The sequence below is a fragment of the Centrocercus urophasianus genome, unplaced genomic scaffold (assembly GCF_019232065.1).
Source record: "Centrocercus urophasianus isolate 14NV4802_14NV808 unplaced genomic scaffold, USGS_Curo_1.0 seq_16, whole genome shotgun sequence".
Lineage (NCBI taxonomy): Eukaryota > Metazoa > Chordata > Aves > Galliformes > Phasianidae > Centrocercus > Centrocercus urophasianus.
The window spans coordinates 32,138,662-32,159,724 of NW_024884711.1; the positions used below are offsets into that span (position 1 = coordinate 32,138,662).

A 21,063-nucleotide genomic window follows, 5' to 3' on the forward strand; every position below is an offset into this window, starting at 1 on the left:
TATTGGTTCCACCTTTTTATCTTTAATAAACCCCCCAAAAATACCTTGTAATGGCCCCCCCCCCCCCCCCCCCCCGAGACAAAATTATTTATAAACCTATCTAAAACAAGAGCTTGTAACATTACACAGATCTTTCAGAAGCATATATGAGCTTGCTGTTGCCACTTCACCGAGTTGATAAAGCCTTTAGTAACCCAAAGCTGAACGACAGTCTTAAGGGCTTTTTTTTCCCCCCAAACTTCTGACTGCTGTTGGCAAAAGGCCTGCACATTTCTACACCATTTGCAACATATGTTCAGCTTAGAGCAAATATTCTGCATTCAAGCTGCAGTAATGTGTCTCAAAGGTTTCAATATGCCACATGCACTAGATAATGTTTATCTACTCTGAGCCAGAAGCCTAATTTAAATTGGCTATTATGGACCGTTAATCCAGAGGTCACTGTAAATAACTGAGGTGCTACTACTGATATAAGGAGGTGGTCCACAAATACAGGTTCCCTCTTACCCATAGCTCCGGGTGGTTGTTTACAAACCATTCTAACAGGCTGCATTGTGGTGGACTTTCCAGGTTGTTACTGACAGCTAACTATATCAGCAAGAGAAGAAAGTCTAATAGGTAAGTCACAGCTGCAGATGCCACAATTTCAGATACTCCAAAGAACTTTCAGTAACCGACTACTTACCTGGAAGCCATCCAAGGATATCTGAACTCACTGTGGTTATTACTAGCAGGTACTCACTAAGGAGCATTCAGGATTTCTCTCATCACAGGTACAGCCTTAAAGGATATACATCATTCCAGAACATTAATTAATTGCAGCAGAGACTAAGGCCTTAAGGTTTACAAATGAGAGCTGCTTGCACTTCTGACATACACTGTCCAGAGAAAGAACAGAGTAGGAACTGGGTGTGTCAAGTGCCTCCTAGAACAGGCTTACCACACTCATGCCATGCAGCAACCTCACTGAAGGAATTCTCTCTCCAGTACAGTAGACTGAGATTACTTCAAGGGGACAACACACTATTCCTCAGCATCCACAGATCCTAGTACAACTAGGCCCAGTGTTTGCCTGCCTAAAAGTTAGACTGTTCTTCATCAGAAAATGAAGCAAGTCATCAGGAGACTTGGTTCAGAAATTTAAGCTTTGCTCAACATAGTGGCACAAGACATCCCAGAGCACCACAATTAAGATTTCAGAGGGTCACCAGCACACTTCATCTGCTGTCTGTCTTCAATAGAATCATCCCCAAAGCAGCCATTTTCAGTATTCCCCTGACTGGAACCACCTACTTTGCTCTTCATATCATTGCTATCATCAGTAAACAATTGTGGGAAATTTAAAACAAACCCATGTACGTGAGGACAGGGAGCAGGTTATGGCTCAGAACAAGCAAATTCTGAAAACAACTCAGTACAAGCACAGTCTGGTGATCTCCACACCAAGGGGGAACTAAAGGCAAAACCACACATGTTCCAGAGCACAGGTGAATCTCCATTAACAACCCACAATGCAAACAGCAGTACTAGTTTACATTGAAACTGTTAATACAATCTGGGCAGTAGAAAAATATTCAAGCACTTTACTAATGTCACTCGTCATAACTTGTGATTTTGTTGTACCTTACTACCATTTCTGAATTCCTGCGAGGTATTGAAAACTCAGGACTTTAGAACCCAATGCCTGTGAGCTATTAATTGCAACGCACTGCAGCCACTGACCACGTCCACGTCCCATCCAAGGCCTCTCCAGGGGACTGGCAGTCATTCCTTACACTGGCAGTGAAAGCAAGGAAGAAAGACTGTGCAGCACACCTCCCCCTGCACAGCGTGGAGCAGCGTCAAGCAGGAGTATGGGAGCTCTCAGCCACTGAAATAAATGGCTGCTTCAGGAGCGTGAAGAAGGCACAGAAGCATGCTTAACCATTCAGAACTGTTCTTAAACCTAAGATTCCTCACACTACAGTAACCCCAAAATTAAAACCAGGATGATGAAATGCTTTCAAGTCCATGCAGTACAAAATACTTATTCCTAACTACTGAGGAAGAAACCCTCCATAAAGACAGTCAGAGTAACAACTACAGTTCAAATCCTCTCAACTTACCTCCAGCACCAACAAAAACAAAAAAAACACCCAGTGGTATTATATAGTATTTAGACCAAGTTTCTCCAGGATAAGATGCAGTAACTCAGCTATCCCAAAGCAGAGGAACTGGCAGAACTTGAATCTCTCCTCCTCAGGTAAACACCTTGCACAACAAAGCTGGCATTCATTCAAGGCACCAGCCTTGAATGAGATGATTACCCACCAGCTACAAATGCACTAGCAGGATTTCAGTCTGTTCTTTTTAGAAATACTATCTTGTCAAAAATCACTGATTAGTCAGCTGCAGAATAAGACAGATACCAAATTACTGCAGTGTGACAAACACACAGAACTGCTTACCAATCGTCTATAGCTCAAGCTCTGCTTCAGACAGGCCCTTCCCCCAAATCCTGTGTATGCTGGACAATCAGCTAGAAACAAATCCTTCATTTCCATCAATAATATCCCCCTGACCTGTCCTGAATAGTCTTGATAGCAAATTAGCATTTCTATGGACTGAAACCAATTTAGCCAATCTGCCTTAGTCCTTGCAGATCTTCTTTCAGTTGAAAGTTGCTCTTCATTCACTTGATTAACTGTAAAAAGAAGAGACTCAATTTTTCAAATCATTATCATTTCATGGAAGACAGAGAACGATTTTTTCATTAAGGAGAGATATTCTTTCCAAAGGAGAGTGTGAGGGGTACACATACACACGTATTCACCACAGCAGTCCAAACTTTTGAGTCTTGATAACAAAAACATGTGATGATTGCAATACCTACACCAATATTTTAAAAAAAACTATTTACTTCTCTCAGGCACACAGACATGTTATCAGATTCCAGTCCATTCTGACCTGCATACTAGGCACAGAATGGGGTCTTTGAGATTAAGCTTCCAATAACTGCCTTACTGTCATCTGTGATTTTACTTTTAAAAAAAGACAAGTCCACAAGATGTGGCATTCACAATACTCTGCCACAGACTTCAATAGCTCTGTAAACAAGGGCAGAAATAGCTTACAAAAAGAAAACAAACTAAAAAAAAAAAAATCCACTATTTTACAGTAAATAACTTTTTTAAAAAATCAACTTAGAAATTCCATTTTAATCCAGGCTGTGAACGTTATAGCATGAAACTAAACTATCCAATGGGAGAGCGATTTACAAAGCCATGCTGGCTCTGACAGATGGAGCCTGGGAAGATATGTGCCAGCTGCTCTGTTAGCAGCATTCTCTGTCCAAGGGAGAAATACTGTTCATGTCGGCTGTGGACTAAACTACTCTTATTTTTAAAAAGGAAAAAGAAAATTCTCTATAGTGTTTAAAGCTTAGTTTTCAGTTCTCCTGCCAAATCCAATAGGGATGTCAGAGTAAACATACGTGTTGGCAAAGCATATTGTAATGTTTCAGTTGTTAGCGTCTGTGTATACAACAAAACCAGCATGCAACAGTGAACCAAAGCGACAGAAGTAAGTGTGCCCACGTGTCATTTTCACACAACCCTTGAGCACTCAATAAGGCTTCGAGATTGCATATGAAGCAAACTTAACAAATTTGGTCTACTGGGTTTTATCTTCTTGTTTTACATGATACAGACCACACAAGCTCCAGGGCAGAAACCACTTCTTCCATTCCTGTAAAGCACTACACAGCATCAGTGCTTACAGTTGCTCCAAGATTAGGCTCCCAACTTCCTTGCAATGCCTATGACTTGCCTTATGACATCACATCATTGCACACGCTAATCCCCTTGGAGCTAACCAAGCAGGGCTCTGACAGAGACATCCATGAACCACAGCTCCAACCACCTAATGCCACCAGAGGCCTGGAAGAAAAGCCCATGGTGCTTCCAAAGAGATCTTTCCTCTTTAGAGCTAAGGAAGTTACCCAAGACTATGGGAGCGAATGATTATTCCAGTTTGCTAGGCAACAGACAATATTTGTTTCCTTATAGACTGTCTCTCAAATATCGATCTTCTGTTCTCTGGTTGTAATAGGGCTTGAAATTAAAATGGCTGTTTACTTTGCTTAAGTGCCAGCATCCACCTACAAGTTTTAGCTCATCTAACAAGGACAGGCTCACCAGCAAGCCAGAAACCCAGAGGAAACTACAGATATTCCAAATGCAATTATGTCAACAACAATCTGAACCCATACAACAGGGCAGTCCCAGGTGCTGTTCAAGAGAGAGCTACAAACCAAATACTGGCATCTGCAGAAGAGCAGGCAGCAAAAGCAAGCAGGCTCTCAGTTACGCTCTGCTCTGGTCAGCTCCAGGAAGAACCACAATACACTGAAACACAGAGCTAAGGAGTAGTCAGACCTTCAAATAGTGACTGCGAAAGTTCCTTTAATTCAGGGAGAACTGGTACACTGAAGAGTCACTGTTAACACAGCCTCCTTAAGTAAAACATGGGCAGCTGCTGTTAAACCAGCTCCCAACCATCACAATATTTTTAAAAAAGAAAGCAATGACCATTACAGGGTGAAATTCTCTTTGAATACTTTGTAGTATTCCATGCCCATTTAAGTCTTCTTCAGTCTGCAGAAAGTAACATTTGTATCTCTACCCATGATCAGGATTCACTTTGTTTTGTGGCCTACAGATGTCTTCACATATTCCAACATCTGCCTTCACTTCCCAAGACACTGCTTCTCTTTTCTTGAAGAGATATTTAGAAGCAGGTCTAAAACCAAGAGATTCAATACATTTTGGAGATTCAGGAAAAAAAAAAAAAAAAAGACCCTAATCACTAACAATTATTCACCAATTTACTACAAGCTCAACAGTGATCTCATGCTAATAAAGTAACAAACTGCAATCAGAACGAATTTTTTAAATTTTGTTTTATTTTCAAACAAGAACTTGCATGTAAGCAGAGAAAAACAACAAAGAATTACTAATATTACTTAGGCTTTTGTGCAGCCTGGGCCTAACTGTATACTCTTTATCTGACAGTACTTGTCAGATAAAGAAGCATATTACATCCAGCCTCTCTTTAAATAATTACTTCTCATAAAATTAAAATTCAAGCCTAAGGTTAGCAACAGCATTCAGAAACCTTACATACTTCAGTTCATTTCAGCACTGAGCTGTTTCAATTGAAGCAAGTAGGAATTCAGCTCATCAAAAAAACAAACAAAAAAAAACCCCACAACAGATGGTTCAGGAAAATGGAGAAGAGCAAAGTGAGAGAGAGGAATGGACAGTAAGTAACACACCACTTCTTCCTTGCAAAGAAAGACGTGAATAGGCCAGTAAGCAGCAAAAACAAATACAGCCATCCCCAAACACAGCAACATGCAAAACTTAGAGAAACCAACAGAAGACAGAAAGCAAGTTTTTCAATAGGAAACATATACATACATAAAATAACAAATTAAGGGGTTATATACACACACACATACACATATATATGTATGTATGGGAGGGGGAATTGTGCTGGCACAGCGTCTGAAGGAAAACATTTACAAGATGCCTGGAGAAAAGGCACATAACAGCAATCCTAAGTATAAACTCAGACCTGTTCCTCACAAATGGATTAGAGATGCTTGTTGAGTCCAGCAATACTACAGAATAGGACAGTCTATCAAAGTCCGATGTGCTGACTCTTGTGGGTCCTTTCCAACTTAGGATATCCCAATTCCATGATCCTGTTTGAAACTTGTTAATGTAAAAAAAAAAAAAAAAAAAAAGCAGCAGCTGTATTAATAGCAAAAAGTTACACCCTATGGACGTGCTTTCAATTTTACCGAAGAGTTTCACTATTTACAAGCAAATGAAATCCTGCATGTATAAGAGGATGGAAGAGGAAAGACTTGTAAGTAAACAGGCCTAAACACTGAAGATACATCCAAGGCAAAGCTAAGTTAGCATCTACAGCAAAGCTAATTTTTGTACTACCTCTGTTCCCAACCAGGTGTTATAAGAAAAGCTGACTTTCAGTTTCTAAATTTGTTGCTTTTTGAAAGGAAATTGAAAAACACTCTTCTGTTCAACAGCTAGAAAAATTTGTTTTCCTAATCAGAAAAGGAGAATTTTCTTATCAGAGCGGATGGCCGGAGTTTTGTACTCATTACACTCAACGATTATGCATTTTACTCAACTTCTGCAGTAGTTGGTTGGCATTTATTCATTTTCTGAGGAGGCAAAGAACTGAGTATCTTTTGCTCATTATTTATGTTCTGTATTTGCATAACTCCTTCATAACTTCTCCATTAAACACCTCTTCCTCTCCAAGGCCAATTTTAAAAAGCCTCCTGCTTTATGAGACTGACGAGCATGACTCACAGCCTTCCCTGCACTCATTTCCCCCAGGCCTAGCAGGATATCATACAGCCACTAAGTACCTACTTCAGCTCATACTCCCCCACTCCCATCAGTGCTGCAGTAACCCCTTACTGCAATCTGGGGAAGAAAATGTAAAGCTACCCCTCTAGATGTCCAAGGTTGATAGCAAGCAATTAGTAACAGTAGTTCCTTTTGCTGTTGTACTACCATACTCACAAGACAGAGTGACACAAGGTCACACAGCAGTGGGATTACATTCACATCCCGATTCCTCTCCGCTTTTACTTCTCCCAGAAACTTGCAGAGCTGCTCATGACCCTCAACTCACTTTTCAACAGTCCTTCAGATCATTCCTATATTTGATATTTAGTACTCAACATTGATCATTCTTCATCAACTCTCAAAGCCTTTTCTACAACATGCTCGAATCACTCCCCCCTACTTCCATATTCAGCACCAAAACCAGCAACTTCTCTCTAAGCAGCAGGGACAGTTTACTCTGACCAACCCTTAGATACCACATACACGTGTGCTTGGCCACCATCCCCAGTTTTCAACCTTCTCACAATTACAACAAATACTTTCCTCAGACACTGAATAGTCAATACGCATAGACAGTAGCTCATTTTACAGTTCTTGTTCATGCACAGGTTTCCAAAGAGAAAATGTGTGCTAGAAATCTTTCCATTGATCTTTATTCTTCTCCATCAGTTTAAAGGCCAGATTGCCAAAGAGGAATGAAATACACATCTAGAAATGACGCAGACCACCATTCAAGCAATACAAGGCTTCTTACAATGTAAGAATTACTTTGTAGCTTCAATTACTTCCAAGGCAAGAACACATTTTTCCAGCGCACAAAGTTAAAGGCATCTCAGAAATTAGATACAAGGAATCCGCTGCCATTTAAGACAGCATGTACTTGCATCACTCCCAATAAGTCTTAGCATTACTGCAGCAACCAGATCATTTTGGTGCTGAGAGAACATAGTGTATGCTGCAGAAGGAAACACACCCACGGTATTTGAAGAGAGCCCTCTCAGAGCCAAGCGCTTCTAAAGCGGACACATTTTATCTAATACAGCTACGGCCATGAGTTTGCACCACAGAAACAATAGCTCCTCCCAGAGATTCAGAAGTCCTGTAAGTCAGCCAGCAAATCAAAAGCCAAACAGTTTCCAGCCAGGTCTCCAAGGGTCTTGCCAACATAAGCGCATTAATCCATCATCTGTCTATTCGTTAGTCTGGTGCTCCCTGGACCTTGGTTGAAGCATCGTCCAAGCCACCCACCACAAGGACTCACAGGGGAACCCCGGAGGCTGTAATCGTTTTTATAAAAACTCTTCAGGATTAGGTCCAACTCTGCTATGCCAGTACATATCCACTGGCGTACATTAAGAGAACACCATTTCTCCTGACATGACCACCTTCCCCTCGCTGTTAAGAGATTCAAAGCCCCATAAACAAAGGTTTTACCAACCCTTTTCCACCCTTTGGTCTCACATTAACAAGAGGATCAGCTTTCTAAACAAGAAAGATTTCTTATCAATGAAAGGCTTGGCAGCAAATATTCAAGAGGCCTCCCAAAAGGTTTACTAGTAGACAGAAACACGTTAGTCTCCGTGCACACAGCATCTTCTGAGCTGCCTTCTGTTTCTCTGTCCCCTATTCATCCCCTCATTCCCAGGTGGTTACAAACCACAGTCAAAGCCTTAATCTCAACTCTGGGCCATTAAGGATAATCTGAAAGAGAAATGTATACAAATGCCTTCAGTAGCTGCAGTTTTATGTGATGAGCTGCTATTCAAACCCATGCCACTGGAAGCTGTCTGAAAGGCATCATGAAAAATAGCTGCATAATTTAAACTGCAATGCAGTAAAATACGCAATTAAATAATAGAGAGATTAATTACAAGAAATAGACATGGTAGAAACGGTTTTCAGATGAGAGCCGAAAAGAGACTGAAAGTCAACAAGGTAGAGAGCAAGCCCAAAAGAAACCATCTGTTTCAGAGGCTGAAGTTGCAATGACAGCAAAATATTATAATAATATAAAATTTTATTACGTTAAAGTACAAAAATTAAAAAAAAGTACAGTCCACAGTATTTGGCACCAAGTATTTGGTACCAGGAGAAGAGTAAAGCAAAGGCCTACAAAAAGACCTGCAGCAAACTGACAAGAGTCTTCAATGAGTGGAGAAAAATCAGTAAACTCAGATTATAATCACAGCCTAGGAGAAGCACCTGGAAAGAGAAATGTTGCTGGCTATTCTGTCCCTAAAGCTTACCAGTGACAACTGTATTTGCTGTAGTAATGGGAAAAGACAATCCACGGCATGGCAATCTGCAACTATGCAGACATTACTGCAATAGTCTGACGCAACTGCCTGGACACCTTGTTCTCTGGTCTGCTTCACTCTGGCACTTTCTTATCTTAGGCTCCAGAAAACGTGAAATTGCTGCACTGAAATCACAGTTTAAGTATTAATTTGAAGTACGCCTTCTACAATAAAACCAACTAAGATGCTCAACTGACAATGACTGCTGCAGGACAAAACACTGGTTGGCAGATTTGCTGGCTCCCCCAGTACAACAGAGAGACCAGAGGAGGAAAGCAAAGATATGCATCTGGTGAAAGAATAGCTGAGGAGAACAAAAGAACCCCACAAACAAACAAACAAAAAACAAGTACTTGCCTGATAGAGCTTAGGAAAAACACTCTCACATGAAACACTGGCATAAAAGTAGCCAAAAGTAATAAAAATCAGTTGGGTTGGAAGGGACTTCAAGGATGATCAAGATCCAACTCCCCAGCCACAGGCTGAGTTGCAAACCACTGGATCAACTCCAAGACCAGGCTGCCCAAGGCCCCATCCAACCTGGCCTTGAACACCTCCAGGGATGGGGCATCCATAACTCTCTGGGCAGCCTGTTCCAGCACCTCTCTCTCTCAGTGAAAAGCTTCCACCTGACATTAATCTTGATCTCCCTTCCTTTAGTTTGGAACCATTTATCCTTGTCCTATCACTATCTACTTATGTAAAAAGTTGATTTCCTTATGTTTATAATCTCTCTTTAAATATTGGAAAGCTGTAATGAGGTCTCCTGGCAGCCTTTTCTTTTCCAGGCTGAACAAGTCCAGCTCCTTCAGCCTGTCTTCACAGGAGAGGTGCCCCAGCCCTCTGATCATCTTCATAGCAGTTCTCTGGACCTGCTCCAAAAGCTCCACATCTGTGCTGAGGGCCCCAGACCTGGACACAGTATTCCAGCCAAGGTCTCACAAGGGCAGAGTAGAGAGAGCCAATTACCTCCTTCACCCCACTGTCATCACTCTTCTGATGGAACCCAGAATACTGTTGGCCTTCTGGGCTGCAAGCACACATTGCTGGCTTATGTTGTTTTTCATCTGCCATGAGCTGTAAGCCCTTCTCAGTCAGGCTACTCTCAAGGAGTTCTGGCAAGTCTGCATACACACCCGGGATTATCCAGAACCACTTTTTTTTTTTCCTTAAACCTCCAAGGATATATAAGAATTGTTACGATTCAAGTAGTAAATGAATCACTTTTTTCTTCAAACTATTTATAGCCTTAAGACCACCGTGTAAGAACATTTTGTCCAATTCTAGATCGGCATCTATCCAAGTCCTGGGAAACCCTCATGCTTTTCTTAAGAAAAGCAGTAACATCACCACTTTTTACTCCTATCTGTCTAAGAAGTCATGATACAATTAGGAAAGCAAATCCAAGTCTCTTCTCCCTGAGTTCTTCAATAGTTCATGCTATCAGAACCTCCTTACGCAGGAAGGGACATGTGCTCTTTAACTTCTGCTGCAGGAATAATGTGTGTGGCTGGTCGGTTGCAGTTTTTTGGAGAGGGAGGAAGGAAGAGGGAGGGAAGGCTGTGTCACAAACACATGTGCTATCTTCACACAAGATCTAGTTCAGGCAAATCACTCTATAAACGGTCAATCTTTTTCAGAGTATAACAAATTTGTTTTTACCAGTTCAGCCAGTTGGCAGGTAGCGGGTTGGTAACCAATTTCATTTCATGTTAATACAGATTGTGGAGTTTTACAGGTTCACTTTCAGAATGCTATTCTCACATTTCAAAGTTGAAATTCTCTAGCAAACGATTCTCCATCTCTCCCCCCTCTCCCCATTTCCTAAAATATCTGCATGTTAGTAACAAATCTACTCTCTGCAAGAAAGTGCTCCTGCAGGGCTTCTGGTGACAGCATTAGGAGCTTGCATTACCAATGGTGTTGCTCACTGCGTAAGTATCAAGCAGAAGTGGCACAGATTCTTATTTACCCAAGGGGAAAAAAAAAAAAAAAGAAAAAAAAAGCATTCCCTCTAACACCAGGGAAAGTTTAGAGTTCTGCTTTCAGTAATAAACGGAATTCACAAAGAACCCACCTGGAAGAAGCATGCTAACTTTTATTGCACCACCCAGCTCTAAGCAGATAAAGCATTTGCTGCAGCCTCTCCAGCACAACCAGAAGGGCACGGTGATGGGCTGGTGGGCTGAAGGGCACTTCAGATGCAACCTCACTTACAGAAGCACACCACGACCACTCCTGCACTGAACACTGCTTCTGGCCTCCAAGAGCTCGGTGCAAGTTTTGAGCTGCAGAGGGCTTTCTGCACAACCCACACAAGATGAAGTCTGTCTGCAGCTGCTGCCTCACCAGAGAGATCAGGAAAAGGGAGGAACCATGCAGAGGCTGTGTCTACTGTCACAGTTTCAGCAGTTACTTCCCCTTTACTTCAGGGTGGAGGAGAGGGAGAGTTCTTGTGACCAAGCCGACCCATCTCCATCAAGGTGCTCAGATTTGGGGTAAGCAGGTCGGGGGGAAGGAACAGCTTCACAGTACTGCTAATGCTAAAGAGGAAAAGATAGCTGGGCTCCACAGTCAGCCTGCTCAGTAATTACACACAAGCCTCGGCACTGAGTAACTGAGGGCCCACCAGTCACTTCCTACTGGGTAACAAGAAATAAAAACCACACGATGGCCCTTTTGACTCCAAGTTACTAATTAAGGGCTGAGCATAGGCACAGACAGATCAAGATGCATCCTTATCCCTCAAGAATGTCTTGCTACATCAGTAAGGACAACGTCTGCACAGCTACCACCCCGCTGTTCTGCAGATAAATAAGATTTCAGACACCAGAGCTGTCAAACACAGACTGCTTTCACTAAAGGGAAAGAAGAGCAACATCATCTCGCGCCCCTGCCAAGAAAGCAATAGCCACCAGCAATGAGACAGACCGCACTGTGAGCACTGTGTAACTGCACACAAGTTTACAAGACTGAAAATCAGTGTCAAACATTCCTATAAGAACAGATGTGTTAAGGTCTTTAAAAAGAACGGCTGCTAATGAATTTAATGACAATTTCAGGTGCATGCTTTCACAAGCAACGTACTGCACTCCCTCTGGACATTGCCCCCATGTAAATGGAAACATGCACTGGTGTGCTGTAGTGTAACAGAGGCCATCAGGAGGGAGGAGGGGAAACCCTTGTGCACACTGATGCGATTCCAAACAATCGGGTTCTGTTTCCAAATCTGACAGAATGTCCCTACACGACCTTCCACGAGTCAGTTATAAACTCTGTTACTCCACTTATGCTTCTGTGTGAAATTAAGGCAGTTCAAAATACTAACCAAAGACATTGCGAAGTTGCATCTTTTTTTGTTTGTTTCACAATTCATTTTTTATTGTTAGGCTTACATCAGAGCACAGATACTAAAAGGAACTTTGCTCTCAGAGATGCAACACTTCCTATTCGTGCACAGCCTGCCCCTGTACTCTTATCTTCCTCACATGTGCTCCTCTTTTTGAGCCATCCTAAAGGCCCACCTTTTCTCTCTTTACCATGAGAGTTACTGGCTACAACAAGCTGCCAGAGATCTGAAGGCACACAGAAGTATCAGAAGATTGCTCCTCATATTTTTTCTTCCTTCCAACAATTCTACATGCTCAGCACAGTGAGCGCAGCATGAAGAGCACAGATCATGCTTAATGCACACTGACAGCAACCTGCAGCCTCTTCATTCCCATACATGAGCAAATGGAAGGGAGCAGAGTGCACTTCCCTTGCACAAGATGCAGCACGCACCTGTAACAGCTTAACCTAATCCACTCCGCTCCACCTGACTTGAGGCAGCACAGTGCCAACATCATCATCTGCTGAAACACTGAAGCGAAACAGTGCAGGAAGAGCAATTGACATCTTACAGGCCTATTAAACTGAATACACTAAAAATAATGGAAATATTTCAAATTTGGAAAAGCCAATCTCCTACCAACCACCTCTTCTGGACACAAAACAGGCAGCCACTGCTTTAGGATCCATTTCCTGTATAAACAGGGCAATCGCTTGGCAATTTAATGAAGTTGTGCTGTTGTCTGATTGCTGCTTTCAATTTTAGTTCTATTTTCCAAGACAGAGGCAACATGCTGGCACAGGGCAGTTATAAACCAAAGCCACCAACCTGTAACTAAATTGCTGAAGAACGAAGCTCAAACACCTACAGAGCAACCAGTGCCTTTAATTAACCATTTGCTGTCAGTATAACACAACCTGGCAAGAAACAATGTTTAAAGTACAAGCTAAAACATTTTCTTAATTAATATAAAGAGTACAATTTAAATCTATACAGAATGTGGATGACACATCCATATATACTATCTTTTTGCTCTCAAGCTCTCTAATACTGAATCATATTTTGGTGTTACAGAAAGCATACTGGTTTAATTCGCTTTTTCTGTAAAAAGTTCCAAATTTAGCAGTGAAACCAGAACAAAAGACCAACACTTATTTACTCTTGATACAAACTAATTAACCAATGAACATAAAAGCACCTAAGTTCTCACGGCATGTAAAAGATTTGTATTAGCAACAATTTAAGAAGTTGATCCTTTTAAAGCAGCTCATTTCCTGAATTAGACATTCCAAGTGAACTGCTTTGTACTGAGCTAAGCTTACACTACTTTCCATACTCCAGGCAATGAAATCAAATGTCAGATCAGTCAGTAACTTTTAAGGAAAAAGAACGGCCATGGAAGAAGTTACTTCCTTTCCAATATATCTTATCTGCTGCACAGGAAGCAAACATTCAAGCTACTGAGCAGAAAGGATTCTTAGATGCATACTGGAAGATCACATCAGAGCTTGCATTTAACACTTCCCCTCCACACCACACACATTTTTCTACCAACTGAAATCAAACTTTCAACTTTATGTAACAGCAGCCAAAGTGGAATTTCTCTGCTTTTGTCTGTTTTACCCAGAATAGCTTGTGAACTTACCGCTCATTTTCCACATACCTGTCAGGAGCTACAAAAGGAAATAACATGACAACATAGAAACACACATTTAGGCAACACAGCACTTACTTCCTTCAAGGGTCTTTCACTTAATTTATTTTCCAGAGCTGCTAAGTCCACTCACTGGAGACCATTAAGATCAGTATTTACACAAGCACTACTTATAAAGGTTCTCACAGTCACCTTAAAACTGCGTTTGAGTGGAGGAGAAATTACAAATTGATCCTCCCAGTGCATCAGAGACTGATGGAAACTATGTATCTGCCTGCGCATAAACAGGGGTGCACAAGATAACCAACCTAAACAGCAAGGGGCAGCTCTAAGCAGTGCTTCACAGACAAGGCCCCTGTGCTATACACCAGTCAATTGAAGCTATTCAAAAGGAAATAATACTGGAGATGTTGGTTTTTTGGTATCATTTCTAACAGTTCCTAAGCTAGTTATTTCAAATAAGCTCATTAAAAACAAAAGAATTCAATTCAACCTGGAAAGCGACTGGAGATTCTTTCTGGAAGCTAATATTTTCAGCAGGAGAATCGTAATAAGAACCACAAATTCTTCAACTCCATCCAATGTTCCAGTCTCAGTGCTGATAAAGTATTCATGCTGGTTAGGATACTGACAATGCAGAATCTCAGACATTCCTCACCAGCGATTTTCAGATAAACTTCCAGCGGTCTGCACTCCCTTGAAGAGATGGTCTCAGATTTTATTTGCAGACAAAAGGATTTGGATAAGGCATTAAGCACTGCAACTTACTTTTGTATGGCATCTATTAAAACTAAAAAAAAAAAAAAAAAAAAAAAAAAAGCTTATTTCCATTATAAGACAGTTCTACCAGCCCCCCCTTTGCAGATCTCACTCTACATTACTATAAAGGCATGCCTGTTTACAAGCGCCTCCATCATTAGGACAGCAGTCAGACCAGCATTCTGAAGGGTGCCAGAAATTAAAGCAGAAAAGAAAATTTTAAGAAAAATGCAACTTGTCTCCTCAAGTATGTTGTGTTAAACACAGAGGAAAGTTGTACTTCCAGATAAATACTCAACGTTAAAAACCTGTTTTGAACTGTAAAGATGATCTAAGTCTCTAACAAAAGAAAATAAGAATCTAATCTTCTACCTACTTGCCACTAAAGCTCATCACCAGAAACATAACAGATTTTAAATCTAGCTACAAATTAAATGCAGCAATGTACTTGTTTCTTTTTTCCTTAGTCGGAGCCAAAATCCTCACTAAAAACATCACAACTTCCTTCAATGGAAGACTACATTTCCTTCTACATTCGGTTTCCTTTCCCTTTTTCTGTCCCCTTCTCTTTCTGATGCCCCCAAGGTCTGTCATTTTACTGCAGTGCTGGATATCTTTCCTACAAACCTATTTGCTTTGCTTCTCCTGAATTCTTCTCCCCTCCTATCAAGTAAAATCCTATCAAGTTCCAGATAACCAGAACACACATGGTCTGGAGGACACACTGCATTACTGCCTGGTATTCTGATTTCTTCACAATTTGCCCTAGCAAGAAACTGCTTCCCACTTTTCTAAGAACAGTGATTTTCACCTTGAGAGCCCCAAATGCTGTTACCTGTCATCTTTCTTAAGTGCTTTACTAAAAGGATGCTTTCTGCCCACAGAGCTACAGTCACTATCAGGGAGGCAAGTTCCACTGCGGTGAAGAGTATTTTCCCCTTCCTCCCCACCATTGCCTTTCCCCCCCCCCCCTTTTTTTTTTTTAAGGATCTCTAGAAACACTGAAGAGAGCTTCTCATCACAAAATCACAAAATCAGGGTGACTGAACATTACCAGAATTATTTCCACATTAAACGATGGAAGATGATTTGTATGTTTTCAAACCTAAAAGTACAGATGCAATTTGAATACAGCATTATCTTGGGGTGACACAAAAATGACACCACTTACCTGTCAACATGAACATAGAATAAAGAGCGTGAAGGTGGGCACAGAGTTTTGAATAAACAGAGCACCGTTACAGTTATAAGCAGCTGTTAGTAGCAGCACTCAGTGATCACACACCCATTCCACCCCCACACTACAACGCAGCACAGGTGGTAGCACACAGGAACAGTTTCCCACTAAGGAGCACAGAGACTTCTCTGTAGAAAGAGAGTAAATGGCCCAAATTCAAAGCTAACCAGAGCGAGACCATTACATGCTACGGGCTAAGCTACGATGCACATCCACTTCTGAACCGCTTTAACATCCAATACACATGTTCTTTGTTCTGGCCTATTTTTATTATTATTTAAGCAAAAGCTCCCTGATGCATTGAGTGGTAGTTAGCTGTTCCACTATATGAAATGCAAACACTTTGTATTTTGTGTTGATTAAGCCCCTTCCTCTTTCTTCCCACCCCTTTCCAATCACACACACGCACACACACACTCCCCATTCTCATAACCCAGCACCCTGTGTCACACTGCCTAATCCTCCAGCAGCCGCACCACCACGATCTGCTCGGCACTCCAACTGGAGAGCAGATGGCTTAGCACTGAGTGCTGATTAAAAAGTCCACCCCTGCCACTCTAAGAAAGTAAATGTAGTTTTATCAATACATTTGTCATTTTTACCGACTTCAGTAAATGCATGACACATCCACAACACAGTCAGGCATACATTTTTCAGAGCTACCGCATGAGTCCTGATTAGGAACTTCAGAATGTCAGCTTCCTCCTAAAGGGGTAAACACAGCTGTACACAGACAGACCAGGCTGCAGCAATCCCTGCAGCCTACATTGGTACCCGAGGTGAAAGTGAGCTACTACATTTTAAAACAGAACAAAAACACACCAGCCCAAGTGCATGGAGGGAAACTAGCTCAAGTGTTGGTTTATTTTTTGTTTGCATTAAAAAAAGACACAAGTTCCAGAGCACTGGAAAAGCAATGTAACTGAAGCGTCTCTCACTTTCTGACACAGACAAAAAGTTGGGAGCAGCAGCAGACAGGTCAAAACTTGTGCTGCAATTACCACACTTATGTATTTGTCATATTTCCCATGAGTAAAACCAAATGAACCTCGCCTCATAGAAGCATTTATATCAGCAGCTTTCTCTGGGTGGAGCAAACAACTCGGAAGAGTAAATACACATTAACTCATATTCCCTCACATACCAAAAATAACAAAATGCTTTAAAATATGACTTTTTAGCACAGTTTTAATCCAAGTATAAAACTCACTTAAAAAAAAAAAAAAAGATTTCACATTGAGTTGTTAAAGCTTTATTTTCAGATTCACTGTTCCATTACTATAAGCAGTAAGACAATTCACTGACAACACTAGATGCCAAAGACATGAATAACCTGTATTAAGTGCTCACTGCAGGTAATCCTAGAATAGCTTCGGTTGGAAGGGGCCTTAAAGACCACCCAGCCCCACCCCTACCATGGGCTGCTTCCCACCCAGCAGCTCAGGCTGCCCAGGGCTCCATCCAGCCTGGCCTTGGGTGTCTCCAGGGATGGGGCACCCACATCTCCTTGGGCAGCTGTGCCAGAGCCTCCAATACACGAGTAATCCACTATTATGTTCAACAAGTTCACTGCACAAGCAGTGCTTCTATTAAGGAAAAAATTTTTGGGAAAGAAAAACGTCAAGGAAAGGCAAATAGAGGTTTCATCTGAGCATTTCCTGATGGTTCCACATCCACACTGGTATGGCTATACATACAGGCTTACTTTCAGAGTTGTGTGCTGCAAATCTTGACCAAAATAAATAAATAAACAAATAAATAACAGTAAAGCGTGCTGGAAGTAGTTTCACTAAATCAGACCTAAAGGCAGAGCAGGAACCACGGGCCGTACAGGAAAGAAGCCCACGCCGAGCGCTGGGGACACGCCGCAGCCCCGGAGCCTCCTACAGCAGCAGCAGCAGCGGGCCGCGATGATTGCTACAGGATGTCGGATCGCGAAGCCTCCCAGAAGCACGGATTGCCATTTTGAAACACCACATCACGCCTGCCCGCGAGTGCCTGCACACGGGCGCTTCCCGCTCCCGCACGCCGCCCGTTTCGGCGGTCGGCCCCGCGCTGCGGCACGCCGGGACGGCGACCCGTGGCCCGAACGCGCCACCACCACCGCCGATCCCCGCAGAGGACGGCGGTGCACGGTCCCCGCCGGGCTCGGCCGCGGCGCTGCGGATGGCGCGAGGCCGCCTCGCCAACGGCCGCCAACCGCCGCCCCGGGAGGGCAGCCCCCGAGGCGCCGGCTCCGGACCGGCCGCGCGGAGAGGATCGCAGCCCGCCCCCCCCCAGCCCCCGTGCCCGGCCCGGGGAGATCTCCGGGATGTGACTCATAATGAATACACACAGAGGGGGAGGAAGGAAAAAATAAATAAATAAATAAAAGACACACCCTTCTCCGAGCCGGACTGACATAATAACCCCCCTCCCTTCTCCTCCCGAGCCGGGGTGGGGGGAAGCCGGCCGTTCGGCAGCGAAAGTTGAAAGAAAAAGCAAATCCGGGGGAGCGGCGCGCTGCCCCCGAGGCGGCTGGCGGCTCACGGCTCCGGCCCCGCGCACCCCGCCCCGCAGAGCCGCCCCACCGCCCCTCACCTGGATGTAGTTGTTTTCGCAGTAGTCGGCGACTCGAGTGAGGTTCTGGTAGCTCTCGAGCAAAGCCCGCTTGCCAGAAGGGATTTCCTCCTCTAGTAACATCTGCAACTCTGCCATTTTCCACCCCTCCGCATCGCTTCCTCTTGCATTAAAGAGACAGCGGCAGTGCCGGGCTCGCAACCCGCCTGGTATTGTGGGATTCCTCCTCGCCTCGCTTTCGTGAGCGCTCGCTTTCCCCACCCATCCTTCCCTCTCCGAGGGGAGAGAAAAAAAAAAAAAAAAAAAAAAAAGCAGAAAAAAACCCGCCCGCTCTGCAGAGCACGCCGGGAGCTGTAGGCGCCGGGCTCCCCACCGTGCGCATGCGCGGAGTGGGGTCGCTCACGGTGCAGCGCCGCCCGGCGGGGAGATGGCGGACGGCAGGGTTGGGCTGTGTTGCGTCACCGCTTGTGTCCCTGCCCCAGCGGCAACAAAAGCCCCAGATCCACTCGTGCTGTGCTGAGGCAGAGTGGGCTCTTTAGCAGAGGGCTAAAGGCTCCATCGGGGAAGCGTTGCTCTTGTAGAAGGTTCGGAAAAACCTCTAAGTCCTACCCTCATCCTCCCTGTGCCAGTGCTGCATCTACCCTTTTCTTGAACGCCTCTCGGGTGACTCCACCACCTCGCTGGGAACCAATTCCAGTGCCTCACCACTCTTTCCGAGAGGTTTTATCCAACTTAACTCCCCTGGTGCAACTTGAGGCCCTTCTCCTATTGCTGCTACCTGGGAGAAGAGGCTGACCTCCACCTTAGCACAACCTCCTTTCAGGCAATTGGAGAGAGAGAGAAGGCTTCCCCTGAGCTTCCTCCAGACTGGACAACCCCAGCTCCCTGAGCCACTCCCCGTAAGCCTTGTGCTCTAGACCCCTTACAGCTTTTTTCCCTATCTGCGGATACCCTCTAGGGCCTGAGTGTCTTACAGTGAGGTGCCCAAAACCAAACACAGTACTGAAGGTGTGGCCTCACCAGAGCTGAGTACAGGGCGATGATCAGCTCCCTGCTCCTGCTGGCTGCACTGTTTCTGATACAAGACAGAATGCCACTGGCCTCGGCTGCTTGGGCACGCTGCTGGCTTATGTTCAGCTGAGTATTGACCAGCACTCCCACACCTTTTTCCTCAGCACAGTCTTCAAGCCACTCTACCCTAAGCCTGTAGCACTGCATAGGATTGATGTGACCAAAGCACAGGACTTGGCACTTGGGCTCACTGAACTTTGTCACGTTTACTTCAGCCTATCATTATCCTGCAAGATTCTGCCTCCTGTCAGGTTAGGATAAGAAATTTGTAAAATAATGACAATTGGTGGCACGAAATGGCTAAAACAACAAGAACAATGCGGTTAGGAGGTATTTAGTGCTGTGCAGAGGCCCTGCCCAGCTGATCATCCTGTAGGAGAGGGTGAGAGGCTGAATCTGAGCTGTGGAGGTCCTTGAAAACGGCTGCCCAGAAGTGGCAACTGACCATTAGCTATTATCAGTTTGTAATATATAAGAACTTAAGTATTTGTCTGAGGTAAATTACACGGCTGTTCTGAAAGTAATGTCTCCTATTTCATTATGTTGGCCCACACCACCAGAAGTGGATGTTGTTGGTATGGAAGCAGCGGTCAACCCTTCCCACCAATATTCTATTACATTTTGTTGCTGTGTGACAGATGGCAGCAGAGGGTCAGTCTGACAAAGTGGCATCTGGCATGGAAGTGCAGATGAAACAAAGATGTGTCACTGAATTCCTCCATGTGGAAAAAATTGCACCAAACAGTGGATGTGAGCACAGTGAGGCAGTGAATGATTTGTTTCAACAGTGGTGACAGTGAGTCACCTCTGCTGGTGCAGATTTTTGAGAGCATGACATGCAGGCTCTTGTTCTTTGCTGGTGACAGTGCATACCTAATGGTGCTGACCATGTTGTAATATAGTTTTTTGTAGCTGAAAATCTATCAAAATATTATTGCGCTCTTTGTATCTGTTGTTTCCATGGAAGTAAATAGGAGGCATTATTTTCAGAGCTACATCAATCCAGACACTCTCTTACCTCATCTATTGTCATTCAGGACCTCCTGTGGTTGGTGCAGAAGTGTGCAACGCAAGTGGCTTGTTATTCTTTGGGACAATTTTTCTTGCATATCTTTGGGATTTTTTGTAAGTAAAATCCTGTTTTCTGTGATCATACCAGACAAGAAAGCAGTAACAGCAGGTTGTTTCTATGTGGGGATGGCTGAGCCTGCCTTTCCAGTGAGTAACAGGCCGAGGAGAAGCTGTTTCCAAGGATTGTTACTCATCTCTTGGCTGTGCGTTTTGTACACACAAAAGCAACTGCTGTCAGTCTGTATGCTTTATTGGTTGTCCCACAGAAACTCACAGTAGTGAAATATCAACACATTTCAGAAAAATAGTCTGAAATTCATCACAGTAAGGGCAGAGAGCCTCATCTGTCTGCACAATTGTATATCTCACATGACCACCAGAGTCCATCTTGTGTTTGCAGTGCTGAAGCTGCCCTAGTCTGGGCCACACTGATGGTGTCTCTAAGTCAAGGTGGAGAGAGGAGAACATCTGCTTCCCTCCAAAGTCAGCAAATCCAGCTGCACGTTTGGAGCCATGGAAGTGAGGGTAATAGCAGGAGCCCAGGAAGGCCTGCTGGGCTCTGGCGGGACCTCATAGTTCTCATCTGGGAACAGACAGGTGCTTGAATGCTTGAGTTCCCTCTGGGGCAGTGGAGGGTGGAGCTGGTGCACTCACAGCCC

At 43.7% G+C, this 21,063-nt stretch overlaps 1 protein-coding gene across 12 annotated transcripts in view; it reads right to left on the reverse strand.

Annotated features, from left to right (window-relative positions):
* ABI1 (abl interactor 1) overlaps window positions 1-18,557 on the reverse strand; it is a 77,600-nt gene extending 59,043 nt beyond the window's left edge. For 10 of the 12 annotated variants that reach the window (XM_042816643.1, XM_042816640.1, XM_042816638.1 and 7 more), the window contains exon 1: window positions 18,284-18,492. In XM_042816643.1, coding sequence (XP_042672577.1) covers window positions 18,284-18,400 — 117 coding nt within the window. In that variant the 5' untranslated portion in view covers window positions 18,401-18,492. Of the gene's footprint in view, window positions 1-18,283 lie in introns of all 12 variants that reach the window. The other 2 variants (XM_042816645.1, XM_042816644.1) reach the window with 1 other exon arrangement.
* Between the last annotated feature and the right edge of the window lie 2,506 nt (window positions 18,558-21,063).